The sequence below is a fragment of the Malania oleifera genome, chromosome 7 (assembly GCF_029873635.1).
Source record: "Malania oleifera isolate guangnan ecotype guangnan chromosome 7, ASM2987363v1, whole genome shotgun sequence".
Classification (NCBI taxonomy): Eukaryota; Viridiplantae; Streptophyta; class Magnoliopsida; order Santalales; family Ximeniaceae; genus Malania; species Malania oleifera.
The window spans coordinates 46,573,512-46,587,036 of NC_080423.1; the positions used below are offsets into that span (position 1 = coordinate 46,573,512).

Below are 13,525 nucleotides of genomic sequence, written 5' to 3' on the forward strand. Positions count from 1 at the left end.
CTCACCTTTTGCGCCGCTGGGAATGAACCCAGAAAATCTCCTACAATTCCAACCCAACCCTAACTCCTGGAACTTTCCCACCTTCGTCCATCTAATCGACAGCCAATAGCTTGTAATACCCTTTGCAAAAACTCAAAAAATTCCTCTCTGTCGAACCAAAAACCAACAATCTTTCAACAAACCACGAAACTTCCGATAACATTACCCATCTGTTACAAACATCATTCTTCTTGACCACAAGCAAAGATGGATCTCCCATTGCCCTTGTCTAGATACAGATTGAAGGATTTTCCTTCAATTTGAATTGTTTGGCTCATCATAACCTAGACCAATCTTCATCTCAGTGAACACATGAGAGGGGGGGGGGGGGGGGGGAGGAATGGCATCGCGAGGGGGAGAGAGAGAGATGAATAGGGCCATTCCTCTCCGTTTCTTGTTTTGTCCTAAAATCAGAGAACTTACAACTAGATTTGCTTTTTCCTATCTGCAAATTTGTAATACTATAATCGCATATTAGACAATTTATGTAAATTAAATTGACATGTCAGTTAAATATTAGACAGTTATCAATTTGAGTACAGAATTTCAGACTGGTTTCCCTCTCTCTCTCTCTCTCTCTCTCTCCCATGCAGCCTCTCCCTATTATCCTCTTCTTCCTTCTTCCTCCTCTTCTCATTCCCTTTCCGTCCTTTAATTCCCTCTGCTCTGTTTTTGTTTCTGCTCTGTCCAGGCATTAATTTCTTCTTCCACCTCTCTTTTCTTCTTTCTTCTCTTCTTCTTTCTCTCTTTGTTCCTGTCATACATCAATTCGGTATCAAAGCAGCTTTCAAACCATATCCGCTGCACTGCCATTGTTGTCATCAACCAGAACAGGTTACTGTTATTTTGATTCAATTTCCATTGCTGCAAGTACTGTTGCAGAACTATGAGTCATGGAAGCATTCAAGGATCACAAATTGCCAGAAAAGCCTAAAAAACTGCAGCACTGCAACTTTCCAGGAAATTACATTCATGGATGTCAATTTTGTGCACTACACTCCATCACCATTGAAGACAAACACCACCAAAAGGTCCTCCCCTGAAATTTTATCACCATCTGCACAGAGCTTCTGTGGCACCACCTGAAATTATCCCAGCTGATCCCACTTTAAAATCCCACATTTTCTGGAGTTATCTTGACACGCTGCCACCACCAACATTCACTACCCCTTGATTTAGGGCCAGCTGGAAGACCATCACCATATGAGCGCCACCGGCGGTGCACATGCCACACGATGTGCATTGGAAACACTGCCAACATTTTGCTGCTTTTAGAAGTCTCAGAAATTGATTCTGGCCATGATATTTTGTATTTTTCATGATATTTTGATGCTGCGTGGGTGATATGAAACTTTAAATGGTCTATTAGCATTTTGCAGTGAAAAATCTAGCACTATATGCATCCAAATTCTAACTTAATTGCAGTATTTGTGGGGTTTCTCATGAGATACTTATGATTATTGCAAGAATTTGAAGAAATGGACTCTTCTAGTATTATTTTGAATTCCTATTGGCGAGAATATCAGTCCGCCCACGAGAATTTGCATCCACCAGTGAGAAATGTGCCTTCAGTTGCAATATGGTATTATTTGTCAAATTCAAAGCTTTCAGAGAGAAATTGAAGGGAAATATTTGAAGAATCTCCTAAGATAAAAAAGGTAAGGACCTTTTTTGGTAAGGTTGCATATACTTACACTACTTGGAATCCATAAAAATTGATTTTGGGTACTTGTTTGGACTTGCATCAGCTGACAAGTCAATTCCACATACCTAGTTCCCCCCTAAAATTAGCGATTCTCAACAAACCAAGATGTCATTCTGATTTTGATGGTTGTTCATGTCTCATTTTTTCTTAGATGGGTTGGATAAGTAGAGAGTTATTTTAGTTGGTATGGATTGTGTGGTCACTAGAGTATAAAAAAAAAGAAAAGGGCAGCCCGGTGCACAAAGCTCCCGCCTATGCGGGGTCTGGGGAAGGGGTGGACCACAAAAAAGTTGGAAGGGGCAAAAGCTATCTTGGAGAATCACCTGTTTACCTTATGGTCTAAAATGAGATGTTTTAAGAGAGAAATATGTTCCATGTTCTTATGTGGGGGGTGGGGGGGAGCAATCAGTTGACCAACTGTGTAATCTCAAGAAACTTTCTTTTGGTATCACTATTTTTAAATTTAGCGACCTCATGTATCCGTGTTTTCTTAGGTGAGGAACCAAGAGTGGTGATTACGTTCAAAAAAGGGTTGGGAGATGAAATTAGAAAGCAGGTTATTTTGCAAAGTTTGAAAGTTGAATCAATTTAGATTTATTTTGTGTATTTAAAGTGTTTTGGTGTTGTTTTCTAGTTAGTATTTTTAGTTGTAATCTTGAATTCTTGGGTATATAAGAACTTTTCTTTTGTATTGTATTAGACAGTTCTCAAATTGGATACGGTATTTCACACTGGTTTCCCTCGTGTCTCTCGTGTAGCCTCTCCCTCTTCTCTTCTTCTTCTTCCTCTTCCCTTCTTTTTTCTTCTTCTCTTCTCCTCTTTCCCTTTGTCCTTTAGTTCCCTGTCTTCTGTTTCTGTTTCTGTTTCTGTTCTGGTTCTGTTGAGGAATCAATTCTCTCCTCAGTTCTTGTTTCTTCTTTCTCTCTTCTTTCCATTTCTCTCCATAATTCTCTCTGTTTCTGTTTCTGTTCCTGTTCTACATCAGGTGGACATTGACTTCCATTTCGATCTCCAGGGTGGTGGAAAGATGAAACAATTTTGTGGACATTTAAGACCATGATCTTACCCTACCTGGCTCATACTTCTTTAATACAATGTGGATCACTTCAGTTTTCTTTGGATCTAATTGAGTTCAAGTTTCAAACTCCTGTCACAAACAAATCACTTTGCACTAGTGCGAGTATACTCCGCAGCAAGTATTTAAAAGACCTTAATAAGTTTCTTTCCAATGTTTAAGACTTTATATGGCATTTCTTTTTGTTTTGTTGTTGTTGTTGTTATTGTTACTGCTGCTGTTCATGCTATTGCTATTTTTGTTAATTTTTGCAAGCACCACCATCCCCATCACCATCACCATCACAATCACCATCACCATCGCCATCACCATCACCATCACCATCATCATCATCATTATTAATCTCTACCAAAGTATGTTGCATCATGGCTATATGATGTTAATGTTGAATATGACTGCATTATTAAGCCTCTTCTGTCCATGTTTGCAGTCTGTATGCCAAGGTCATACACAAATCCCAACCCTTGGTCCTATCTAGGACAGAAGTTTCTTAAATATGAAATTGAAAATCATCTTATGATTTCACTTCTTGCCTAGAGATATTTCAAAGAACCACCATAGCCTACCCTTTTGTGTGTGCAATAATCACTGAAATTTAGTAGCTTGAATTAGTCACATCTTTTTGGTATTGGGTGTGCATCCTTGCGTAGATTTGTTGAATTTTCAGATCGTACTTTTTTTCTTAGTTATTGATATCTTTTCCACTTTAGGGAATATGGTTTCTTGGTTCCCTTGTTTGACTTGTAATGTTTAAATAATGTGTTCTAAAATGTACTGTTAACATTACTTTGTTGGATATAGGCGTATTTAAGTGCCATTATTGTGTACCTTTATACACATGACTTCAAGGAAGCAGAGAAGTGCTACAATGATTGTTCTTTGTAAGTTCAAATTTTCTTAATTGACCTATGTCATCCCTGGGATCATAATTATTTTCTTTTATTTTGTGATATATTAACGTATTACTGCATTTGGTTTTTCCATCCGTAACACCACTGACTGCATTTTATTGCAAATCATTAGACATGCGTGTTCTTTCTATCTTTAAGAAAAGATGCAAATCATTAGACATGCATGTTCTTTTTTATCTTTAAGAAAATATAAGATATTAATCTTCTTAGTCAACATTAAAAGTATTAAAGTGAAATTTTAGGTCACATGACTTTCACAATAATGCAAATAGGTGTAGAAATAGAAGAAGAAATTCACAAATAAAGGGTGAGATTTATGAATAGTATTTTAACAGCCTTGCTTGATTCAAATAACTGCTGAAACCTAAAAATAATAAAGAGGCTGCTGCTGTTTCCAGGCACAACAAGAAAATAAGGCAGTTGCTGGCACAACAGCTAGTTGATCCTTGTATTAGTAACTGTTTTGGCAGTGTTTCAGAATGGTAACAGCGGCTTTCTGCTAGTGTCTTGTGCCTTTAACAGCGATGGATGGATTGATAGGCACCATAGGGTCGAATCCTTAAAACCCAAGCTTTAAATCTTCAAACCCTAGATGGTCTAGGGCTGAGCTCTGTAGAGAAATTGTTGCAAAGATAAATGCCGATAACCTTCCAGGGAAACTAGCTGAAGACTTATTTGTACTAGGCCTAAAGCTTCCAAGAGAAGCCAACCCCAATTTTTCACATAAACCCCCTTAAAAACCACTTATCTTTTAAAGCCCCACCAAAAATAACTATGAACACTAAAATACCCCTGAATAGTACGAAATGATCCTCAAAGCTAATTTGACCAAAATAAACCCCCAAAATTCTGAAATTACAAAAGAAACCCTAGTAACCATAAATTGCTACACTTGACATAAACAGAAAATTTTATTAAGTTTGCAAAAAATTGCATCATTCCCCCCTTCTTAGGAAGGACTCACCTCTGTGGGAGTTGTCTTCCTGGCTGCTTGGCACTTGTCATGAATTCTTACTTGCTAATCCATGAACTCCCATAATCAGGTCTGCTAGCTCATTTTACCTCCAATTGGAAATAAATTCCAGCCCTATGCACATGTATGCCGGTTTCAAATTTTCTTACCTTGCTAGAAGTGACTTTGGCAGATTTCTTGCACTCAACACTTTGTATATCACCATGGAACGTGTACAAGTCAGCCACATTAAAGATTGGTGATATACCCAAGCCATGAGGGAGTTCAACTTCATAGGCATTTTCACCAAATTTGCGCAAAAATTTGCATGGTTCAACCTTTCGACTTTTCAGCTTGTGGTAAGCTCCTACTGGGAATCTCTCTTTTCAAAAGGAAAAGCATCACCCAGTCACCAACTCTTTGAATTTCCCATGTTGATTTGCAGCTTCCTTGTAGAGTTGTTTCTCAATTTCATGCCTCCTTTTGACTCTTTCTTGGAACTCTTTTAAATTTTCAGCATAAGGAACAGCATCATCACTAGGCCTTGCGTGGTTAGAGATTTCCACAAGATCAACAACCTGATTTGGAATTCTACCTTACAGGCATACACCATTTGAAAAGGACTATGATCCGTAGATCTGTTATTGGTGCTGTTATAAGAAAATTCAGATGGTGGTAAGATCAAATCCCACTGCTGAATGTTGTCCTTTCCAAAGCACCACAATAAGTTCCCCAATCGAAGTTCACCAATTCAGTTTACCCATCTGTTTGAGGGTGATAGACGCTGCTGTACTGAAATTTTGTAGCCGATAAACTTCCACAACGTATTTGAAAAACGGCTGTGGAACCTTGTGTCTCAAATCAGATTTGACAGTCTGATACTCCATGTAATCCAACCACTTCTCAAAAGAAAGTAGTTGCCACATGGGTTGTGTCCAATGTCTTCTTGCATGCGATAAAGTGAGCAATCTTTAAAAACTGATCGACAAAAACAAAGATGGGGTCAACACCGCTAGTTTTTCGTGGCAAACCAAGCATAAAATGTGCTAACATCAACCCACAGGGCTATAGGTATTGGTAAAGGAGTGTAAATACCTACATTCTGCTGCTGCCCTTACAAAACTTGCCAAGAGCTATGCCGGTCAACATACTTATACACATCTGAGTGCATGGAAAGCCAAAAGTCCCTTTCAGCTACTTAATTTAGTGTTTTATCCCTGCCAAAATGACATCCTAAACTTCCACCATGCAATTCGGATATCATTTATTCTCTCAATAAACATTTGGGAATGCATAGTTTAACACCCTTGAACAAATACCCATCTTTCACTATGGATTCTGCACACACATCATGATCCCAAGCTGCAAATTCTCAAGAATTTCTAAAAAATAAGTCTTTTGTGTATTATTCTTTGATCAACTCCAATCCCACAACACTAGTAGACATAGTTTTTAGTCAATCTGTTCTTCTACTCTATGCATCTACCACCTTATTTTGCAAATCAGCCTTATGTCTCAATGTGAAACTGTAATCCTGCAAGAATGCCACCCATTTAGCATGCCTCCAACTTAGCTTATTTTGGGAATTAAGGTACCTCAAGGCCTTGTGGTCAGAATTTAGAATAAATTCCCTTCAAACAAGGTAATGCTGCCAGAATTTCAATGTTTGAACAATAGCATAGAATTCCAGGTCATAAGTTGAGTAGTTTTGCGGAGCCTTGATGTGTTCCTTGCTGAAATAAGCCATATTATCCTTCCTTCTTGATTCAAGACAGCCCCAATCCCAATCTTTGGTGCATCACAATCAACTTCAAAGAGCTTATCAAAGTCTGGTAAGGTCAAAATTGGTGCTTGGGTCATCATCTTCTTTATCTCCTCAAAGCTTTTTGCTGCCTCGGAAGTCCAATTAAACTTCCCTCCTCTGAGACATTCAGTGATGGGAGTGACTATAGTGTTTAAATTCCTTATAGATCTCCTGTAAAATGTGGCCAAACCACGAAAACTTCTGATCTCTGTAATTGTTCTTGGAGTAGGCCAGTTGGTTATTGCTTCAATGATTCAATCTTCGATGTATCAACTTCTATTCCCTTTTCCGACACGGTGAAACCCATGTAGTCCAACCTGTTAACCATAAATGTGCACTTTTTATGTTGTTAGAAAGCTGATTTCGCTTCTAGATCTGTAGGATAGCCCTTAAATGATAACTGTGACTTTGCTTGTCTATGATGTACACCAAAATATCATCAAAATAAATAAAAACAAACTTCTGAATGAATGGTCTTAGCACCTGATTCATAAACTTCATCAAGGTACTAGGTGCAATGGACAATGCAAAGGGCATGGCCAATCACTCATAGAGCCCTTGGTTTTAAAGGCTATTTTCCACTCATCTCCAGGCTGATTCTGATTTGGTGTAACCTCTTTTCAAGTCAATCTTGGAATATACCTGAGATCCAGCTAGCATCTCAAGCATAACATCCAATCTTGGAATAGGGAACCTGTATTTAGTGGTGATTTTGTTGATAGCCCTGCTGTCCACACACATTTTCCGAGTTCCATCCTTCTTAGGATTGAGTAAAGCTGGTACAGCACAATGACTTAGGCTTTCTTGAGTAAATCCCTTCCTAAGAAGTTACCTACTCCACTTTTGAAGCTCTTCGTGCTCCTTTGGGGTCATTCCATTGTGGGCAAACTTGGTGATGTAGCACCTGGTAAAAGGTCCATTTGAAGTTGTATAACCCTCATGGGAGGAAGCCTGTCAGATAACTCATCTGGCATCTCATCGTTGAACTCATTAAGAATCTCTCCTCGACATGGTTTGGTAACTGAAACTGCAGCTTCCCTTAAAAAGGGCGTCCTCAGGCCATAAGGCTCCACGCTTTGCGGGGGTAAGGGGAGGGTCGACACAGTGTACACAGCCTTACCCCTACTTTTATGTTGAGAGGCTGTTTCCTTGGACTCAAACCCATGACCAACCAGTATTGATCCAAGGCCCACCCTCAAACTGCAGCTTCCCTTCTGAAAAAGCATGTAAACCAGCCCACTTTCTTTACTTTCTTCGGCAGAATCCTTTTTATTTAAGAGAGCAAGTGAAGAACCATTTTCTTGCCTCTTAACATCACCATCCTTCATTGGTTGTAGCACAAGCTTCTTCTTTTTCTCAACATCTTTCACAAAAGTGAAGAAGTATTCTTGCTACCATCATGGATTGTGCCTGTGTCATATTTTCAAGGCCACCAAGGAAGAATATAGCATGCATCTATGGGGAGCCACCTCACAATAAACAAATTTCTTTAAGGAACTGATTGCGAAACTAACAAGGCATTTCGAAGAGATGATTACCTCATTTGCTTTGTTGAACCACAATATCTGGTATGGCTGTATATGTCTTCCTATTTTCAATCCTGGCTCATCTACCATCTCCTGAGAAACCAGATTCTTTTTGCTCCCAATATCAATTATCAAGTTGCAAAGCTTTCCACACTGCATCTAGTTCAAAAGATAATTTTACGTAGCCAATTGTTGCCGCTGACTGGAGGGGAAAGTAATGGCCTTCAAATGACTAAAGATTCACCTAGGAAATCACCCTCAATGCCTTCTTCTGCCACATCATTTTCAGCTTCTAGTTGCTGCTTGTGGTCCTCAAGAATTGCAAAATTCTCTTGACAGTCAGCCTCTTGATCCTCAGCAAGATTAACTCTCTCTTTTGCCCTCTTTGGACAGTCGTTTGACTTGTCACCGAGCTCGAAACAGCTGTGGCATTTCACCACTTTACCTCCCTGTTTTACTTGGGCTGCTTTACCACTATTATTGCTGGTTGGTTAGCAGTTAGCACACATAGAGGCTGCTGTCCGACCACCTCTAGTGAGGCCACCCACGTTTCTAGTAGATGCATCACTTCTGTGTTATGTCTCAAGCTTCTTTGGCATGTTGTGGGTAAGTTGTGGCTCAACTTTTAGTCCAAGTTGATAGGCATCACTCGCCTTATAAGGCTGCTGCAATTACTTGGACTTGTCTAGGTCTTGTCTGGTCATTTGGAGACCATTCACATAGAGATTAACTCTTTTAAGCATTGGTTTCAGCAAGATTGTACCTCAATGAAAGCCTATGAAACTCTTGGGTGTATTCTTTGACTGAATTCTCATGCTGGCTCAAGTTTTGAACCTTTTGGTACAAGGTTTGCTCATGATGCGAGGGTAAGAATTGAGCCTTCAACTTCTGTTTCACCTTGTCCCATTTTTAATTTTCTTTTTCTTCTTGATCTCACGATCATTTTGATAATGTTTCCTCCAAGTAGAGGCAAGTCCTCTGAGCTTTGCTCCCACAAGCTTCAATTTCCTCTCTTCCGGCACATCCTTCCATTCAAAATAGCTCTCAATACTATCAACCCAGTCCAGGAATTCTTTGGCTTCAATATCACCATGGAATTCTGTGGAGCATGTATAATATGATCTTCCGATCTTGGAGGCCTTTCATTTTTTTGTGCGGGCCTTTCATTTTCAGGCTTCCTATCATCACTAGAGCTGTCAATTTCAGCCTCAGACTGCTCATTGATTTCATATCTTGTGCCTATTACAAAATCGTATTTCTTATTGCCATCATTTCGATGGCTTCAATTACCCATAGCTTGTTTAACAAGCTGGGTAAGTTGTCTAACTTGTTCCTGCCGCTCTCTGAACATATCAACGTTCATATATCTACCTCTATGGCCTCTATTCCTCTTCCACCCCTTGCAGCCATGAATCCACAAGATTGATTTCGCTCTATTACCAATTTGATGCATGACAAATAATGGCTGAAATTTCAAAAATTATGTTTTGGCAGCCTTTCTTGATTCAAATAAGTACTGTATCCTCAAAATAAGAAAGATATTGCTGCTATTTCTAGGCACAACAAAAAAATAGGGAGGTTTTTTGGCACAGCAACAAGTTAATCCTCAGATTAGTACCTGCTTTTGGCACTGTTTAAGAGCGGTTTAATAGCGGCCTTCTGCTAGCTTCTTGTGCCTTTAACTGCAAAGGAGGGACTGGTAGGCAACCAAAGCCTCCAAATCTTCAAACACTAGCTGGTCTGGAGCTGAGCTCTGGAGAGAAATGTTGTCAAAGAAATGCCAAAAAACCTTCTTGGAGATGTGGCTAAAACTCCTGTTTGTATTTGGCCTAAAGCTTTCAAGAGAAGCCAACTCTTATTTTGTACTTAACCCCCTCTAAAAGCCAATTATCTTCCAAAGCCCCACCAAAAATAACTACAATCACAGAGTACCCCTGAATAGTAAAAATTAACCCCCAAAGTGAATTTGACCAAAATAAACAAGGTTTGGAAATTACCAAAATATCCTTGGCACCCATAAATAACTACGTTTGACATAAACAAAAAGTTCAATTAAGATTGTAGAATTGCATCACACAAGAAGCTCAAAGAAACCAAGGCAAATATCCACTCATTAGAACTCTGCTTGAATGAATGAAGAGATGTGGAAGCTTAGTTTGGGTTTAAATAGTTTGCAGAAATTGAAATTATAAGTATTTTTTAGTATAATTAGAATCTAATGTCCTTACTTGACCTAATAAGCAATGAGATACTAATATATTATGTGTTTCACTATGTGCTATATTACCTGAGATGGGATGCCAGGATATTGACTCTTTAATTCTTGGTAGGGCATCCAACGGCCATTTAGCATAAGGAAAGTAAATTGATCGATGTAGGACAAACTTTTAGCTTCTAACTCTTTTATGTAAAGTGTTGAATAATTGGGTAAAATGGAAGGCCTAAGCAGAATGATAGGTCTCCTTTTATTTATAATATTTGTCAGAAGTACATGCCAATGATCATAATACCTTCACTAACTCTCACTTGTTAACATAGCACACGCACTAACGATGTTAAGTGACTAAGATAACCATCAATACTCAAACCTCAAGTTGGAGCATATATTTCGTATGCTTCTAGCTTGTTACAATTGAATTTAACACAAGAAACCCTCAACACTTTAGTAAATAAATCAAGAAGCTGCAAATCAGACTTTACATTAGTGGTGGTAATGAGCTTCTGCACAATTTTCTCTCGAACAAAGTGACAATCAACTTTAATGTGCCTTGTATGCTCATAGAAGACCAAGTGGGAGGCAATATGAATGGCAGTTTGACTAGCACACAAGCTCCATAGATTGAGAATGTGGAAAACCTAGTTCTTCAAACATGTTCTTCAGCCAAACAAGTTCACATTGTAGTGTGGGTCATGGCCCTATACTCTTACTCAACACTTGAGGTGACCATTACAATTTGTTTTTTTCATCCAAGAAACCAAATTTTCACCAAAAAAGATACAGTATTTGGTTGTGGATTTTTTGCCGGAAGGTGACTTGGCCCAATATGCATTAGTATATCCTTGAATATGAGTGTGACCTTGACCTAATATAAGATCCCTCTCCTAGGTGCACCTTTGAGATATCTCAAGATGCGAATTACTGCATCCCTGTGACTTGTTCTTGGAGAATCATGAAATTGATTCACAACACTTGTTGCGAAAGATATAGCTGGTCGAGTGATCGTGAAATAATTCAACTTTCCGACAAGTCTTCGATATTGTCCTAGGTTGGGCAACAAATCATCTATGTCTGGAACTAGATTATTGTTAGATTCCATAGTTGTAACAATGGGTTTGGATCCTAGCAGTTCAGTCTCATCTAAAAGATCATGAACATACTTCCTCAGTGACAAGACGGTTCTAATATGAGATCTCGATGCTTCTATACCCAAGAAGCACTTCAATGGTCCCAAATCCTTTAGTCTCCAAGAAATGCTTTAGGCTTTGAATACCTTAATCATCACCAAGAATCCATATACACAACAAGCAGAATCCTTCTGGATGGAGTATGACGATAAAATATTGAATGATTTATTGCACATTGTTGAAGGCCAAATTCAAGTACTATAGTATTAAAGTGATCAAACATGCCCTTGGAGATTGTTTTAAACCATGTATTGACTTCTTGAGTCAACACACTAAGCCTAATTCCCTTTGAGAAACAAACCCAGGTGGTATAAACCTCCTCCTGAAGATCATCATATAGGAAAGCATTCTGCACATCTAATTGGTGTAGAGGCCAATGATAGGTGGTGGAGAATGTGTTTGAGTAGTCCAAGCCATACACGTGAGTATATCACTTAGCAACAAGGCAATCCTTCAATTAAGCCATGGAATCATCTAGATTGACCTTCATATTGTACACCCAACGCGACCAATCACTGACTTATTAGGAGGCAAACGTACCAATTTGCAAGCATCATTATCCTATAGAGCATGCATCTTGCATGCATCTTTTCTATGCTAGAGCATATACTGAATCCTAACTAGAAAACATGAAAATTTAGTTAATGAACAGAAAATCAAAATTAAGCATCATCAAGTACAAAAGAAAAAGAAATAATGCAATATATTTATCAAATAGGCTTGACATGAACACCAATCAAAACCTTTGATAAAAGCTTTGGTAAGAGGGTGCGTGAAGAATATCATACCAAAGTTGAAGGAACAATGCTCGAGCAGACTCTGATATCCGAGTTAGAAGCTCAACTCACCTAACAATCACAACTCAAAACCCAATCAAAGAACAACATAGCTAGGGTTTGAAGAACCCTAAACTCGACGCTGGAAGAACTCAACTCAACCACAATCACTTAGAATCCGATGAAGAACCCAACTTGACCACAATTGATGTTGCAAACAAGGGTTGGCGAGCTAAGGTTTCATGTTGATCCAGAGAACGAGAGAGGAAACTCTGGTTAAGGGTTGTAGAAATGAGAATCATGGATGGTGTCAGGTTGGGAGAGGATATGAGCCTATAATTTTTGAAATTGGCGGGGGGCATTATTGGAAAAAATGGAATTTAAGAATGATGTGGACAAAGCAATAAGGGGTATTCCTGCTTAAGTCTTAGGAATTCATATTTTGCATTTGGCCGAAATAGACTTTCAATAAAGAATATATATTTTGCTCCAAAAACGAACCAAACATAAGAATAGTTATTCCATTGGGAATAGATTAGAAATAGAATTGCTATTCTTGCAAACCAAACAAGTCTCTAGGTAAAGTGGTAATCTAACATGGTACTAGAACTAGTTACCAGGAGGTTCTGGGTTCTAGTCTTGTTGCCCACATTTATCATTTGATGTTTAAAAAATTATTGTATTCCTTGTAGTGGGTGTGTCTATCATGTGTTTTTCTCTCCACATTCTATCGGGCTGCATGTGTAGAGGGTATTAAAGCGTGATATACATTGTTGGCCCATTACCTAATAGCTTAAGGTTTTAGGTGAAGTGGTAATCTAACATTGTATCTACTTAATTCTACCAAGAAATAGAAACTCAGTTTTGCACGTCTCTCCTCCTTCATATGCATGTTCCTAAAGCGTTTTTGGACTAATGCTCTTCTTACAACTTGTTTTCTGCTCAATAGGATGCCCTCTTCTCTGTCGTGCCTCGTGTATTTGGTTGCACATGTTTTGTTCGTGTTCCACATATTGGATAGGACAAGTTTCCTCCTCGTGTTGTTAAATGTGTCTTTGTTGGTTACTGGATAACTCAAAAAGGTTATAAATGTTATGATACCCACACTAGCAGGAAATTTGTTAGTGTTGATCTCACCTTTTTTGAAGGGACACATTATTTTTCTAGTGCAAGGTCCTCCTTGGATGAATCTATTTGAAGTCCATCAATGATTTTTGATTCCCCCTCATGTGTTTATCCTTCGGTTCCTTCTGTTATCCGTCTTCGAAAATCTTGAATTCCTCATCCAAATCCGTTAGATATAGACAAAGATAAACAATTGAAGGTTTATGA

At 38.6% G+C, this 13,525-nt stretch overlaps 1 protein-coding gene across 1 annotated transcript in view; it reads left to right on the forward strand.

Moving 5' to 3' along the window:
• Positions 1-13,525, forward strand: part of LOC131160165 (gamma-soluble NSF attachment protein) — a 72,473-nt gene that overhangs the window by 36,287 nt on the left and 22,661 nt on the right. Inside the window, exon 7 of the mRNA XM_058115546.1 lies at positions 3,621-3,700. Within this exon, the coding sequence (XP_057971529.1) occupies positions 3,621-3,700 (80 nt within the window). The remainder of the gene's footprint in view (positions 1-3,620; positions 3,701-13,525) is intronic.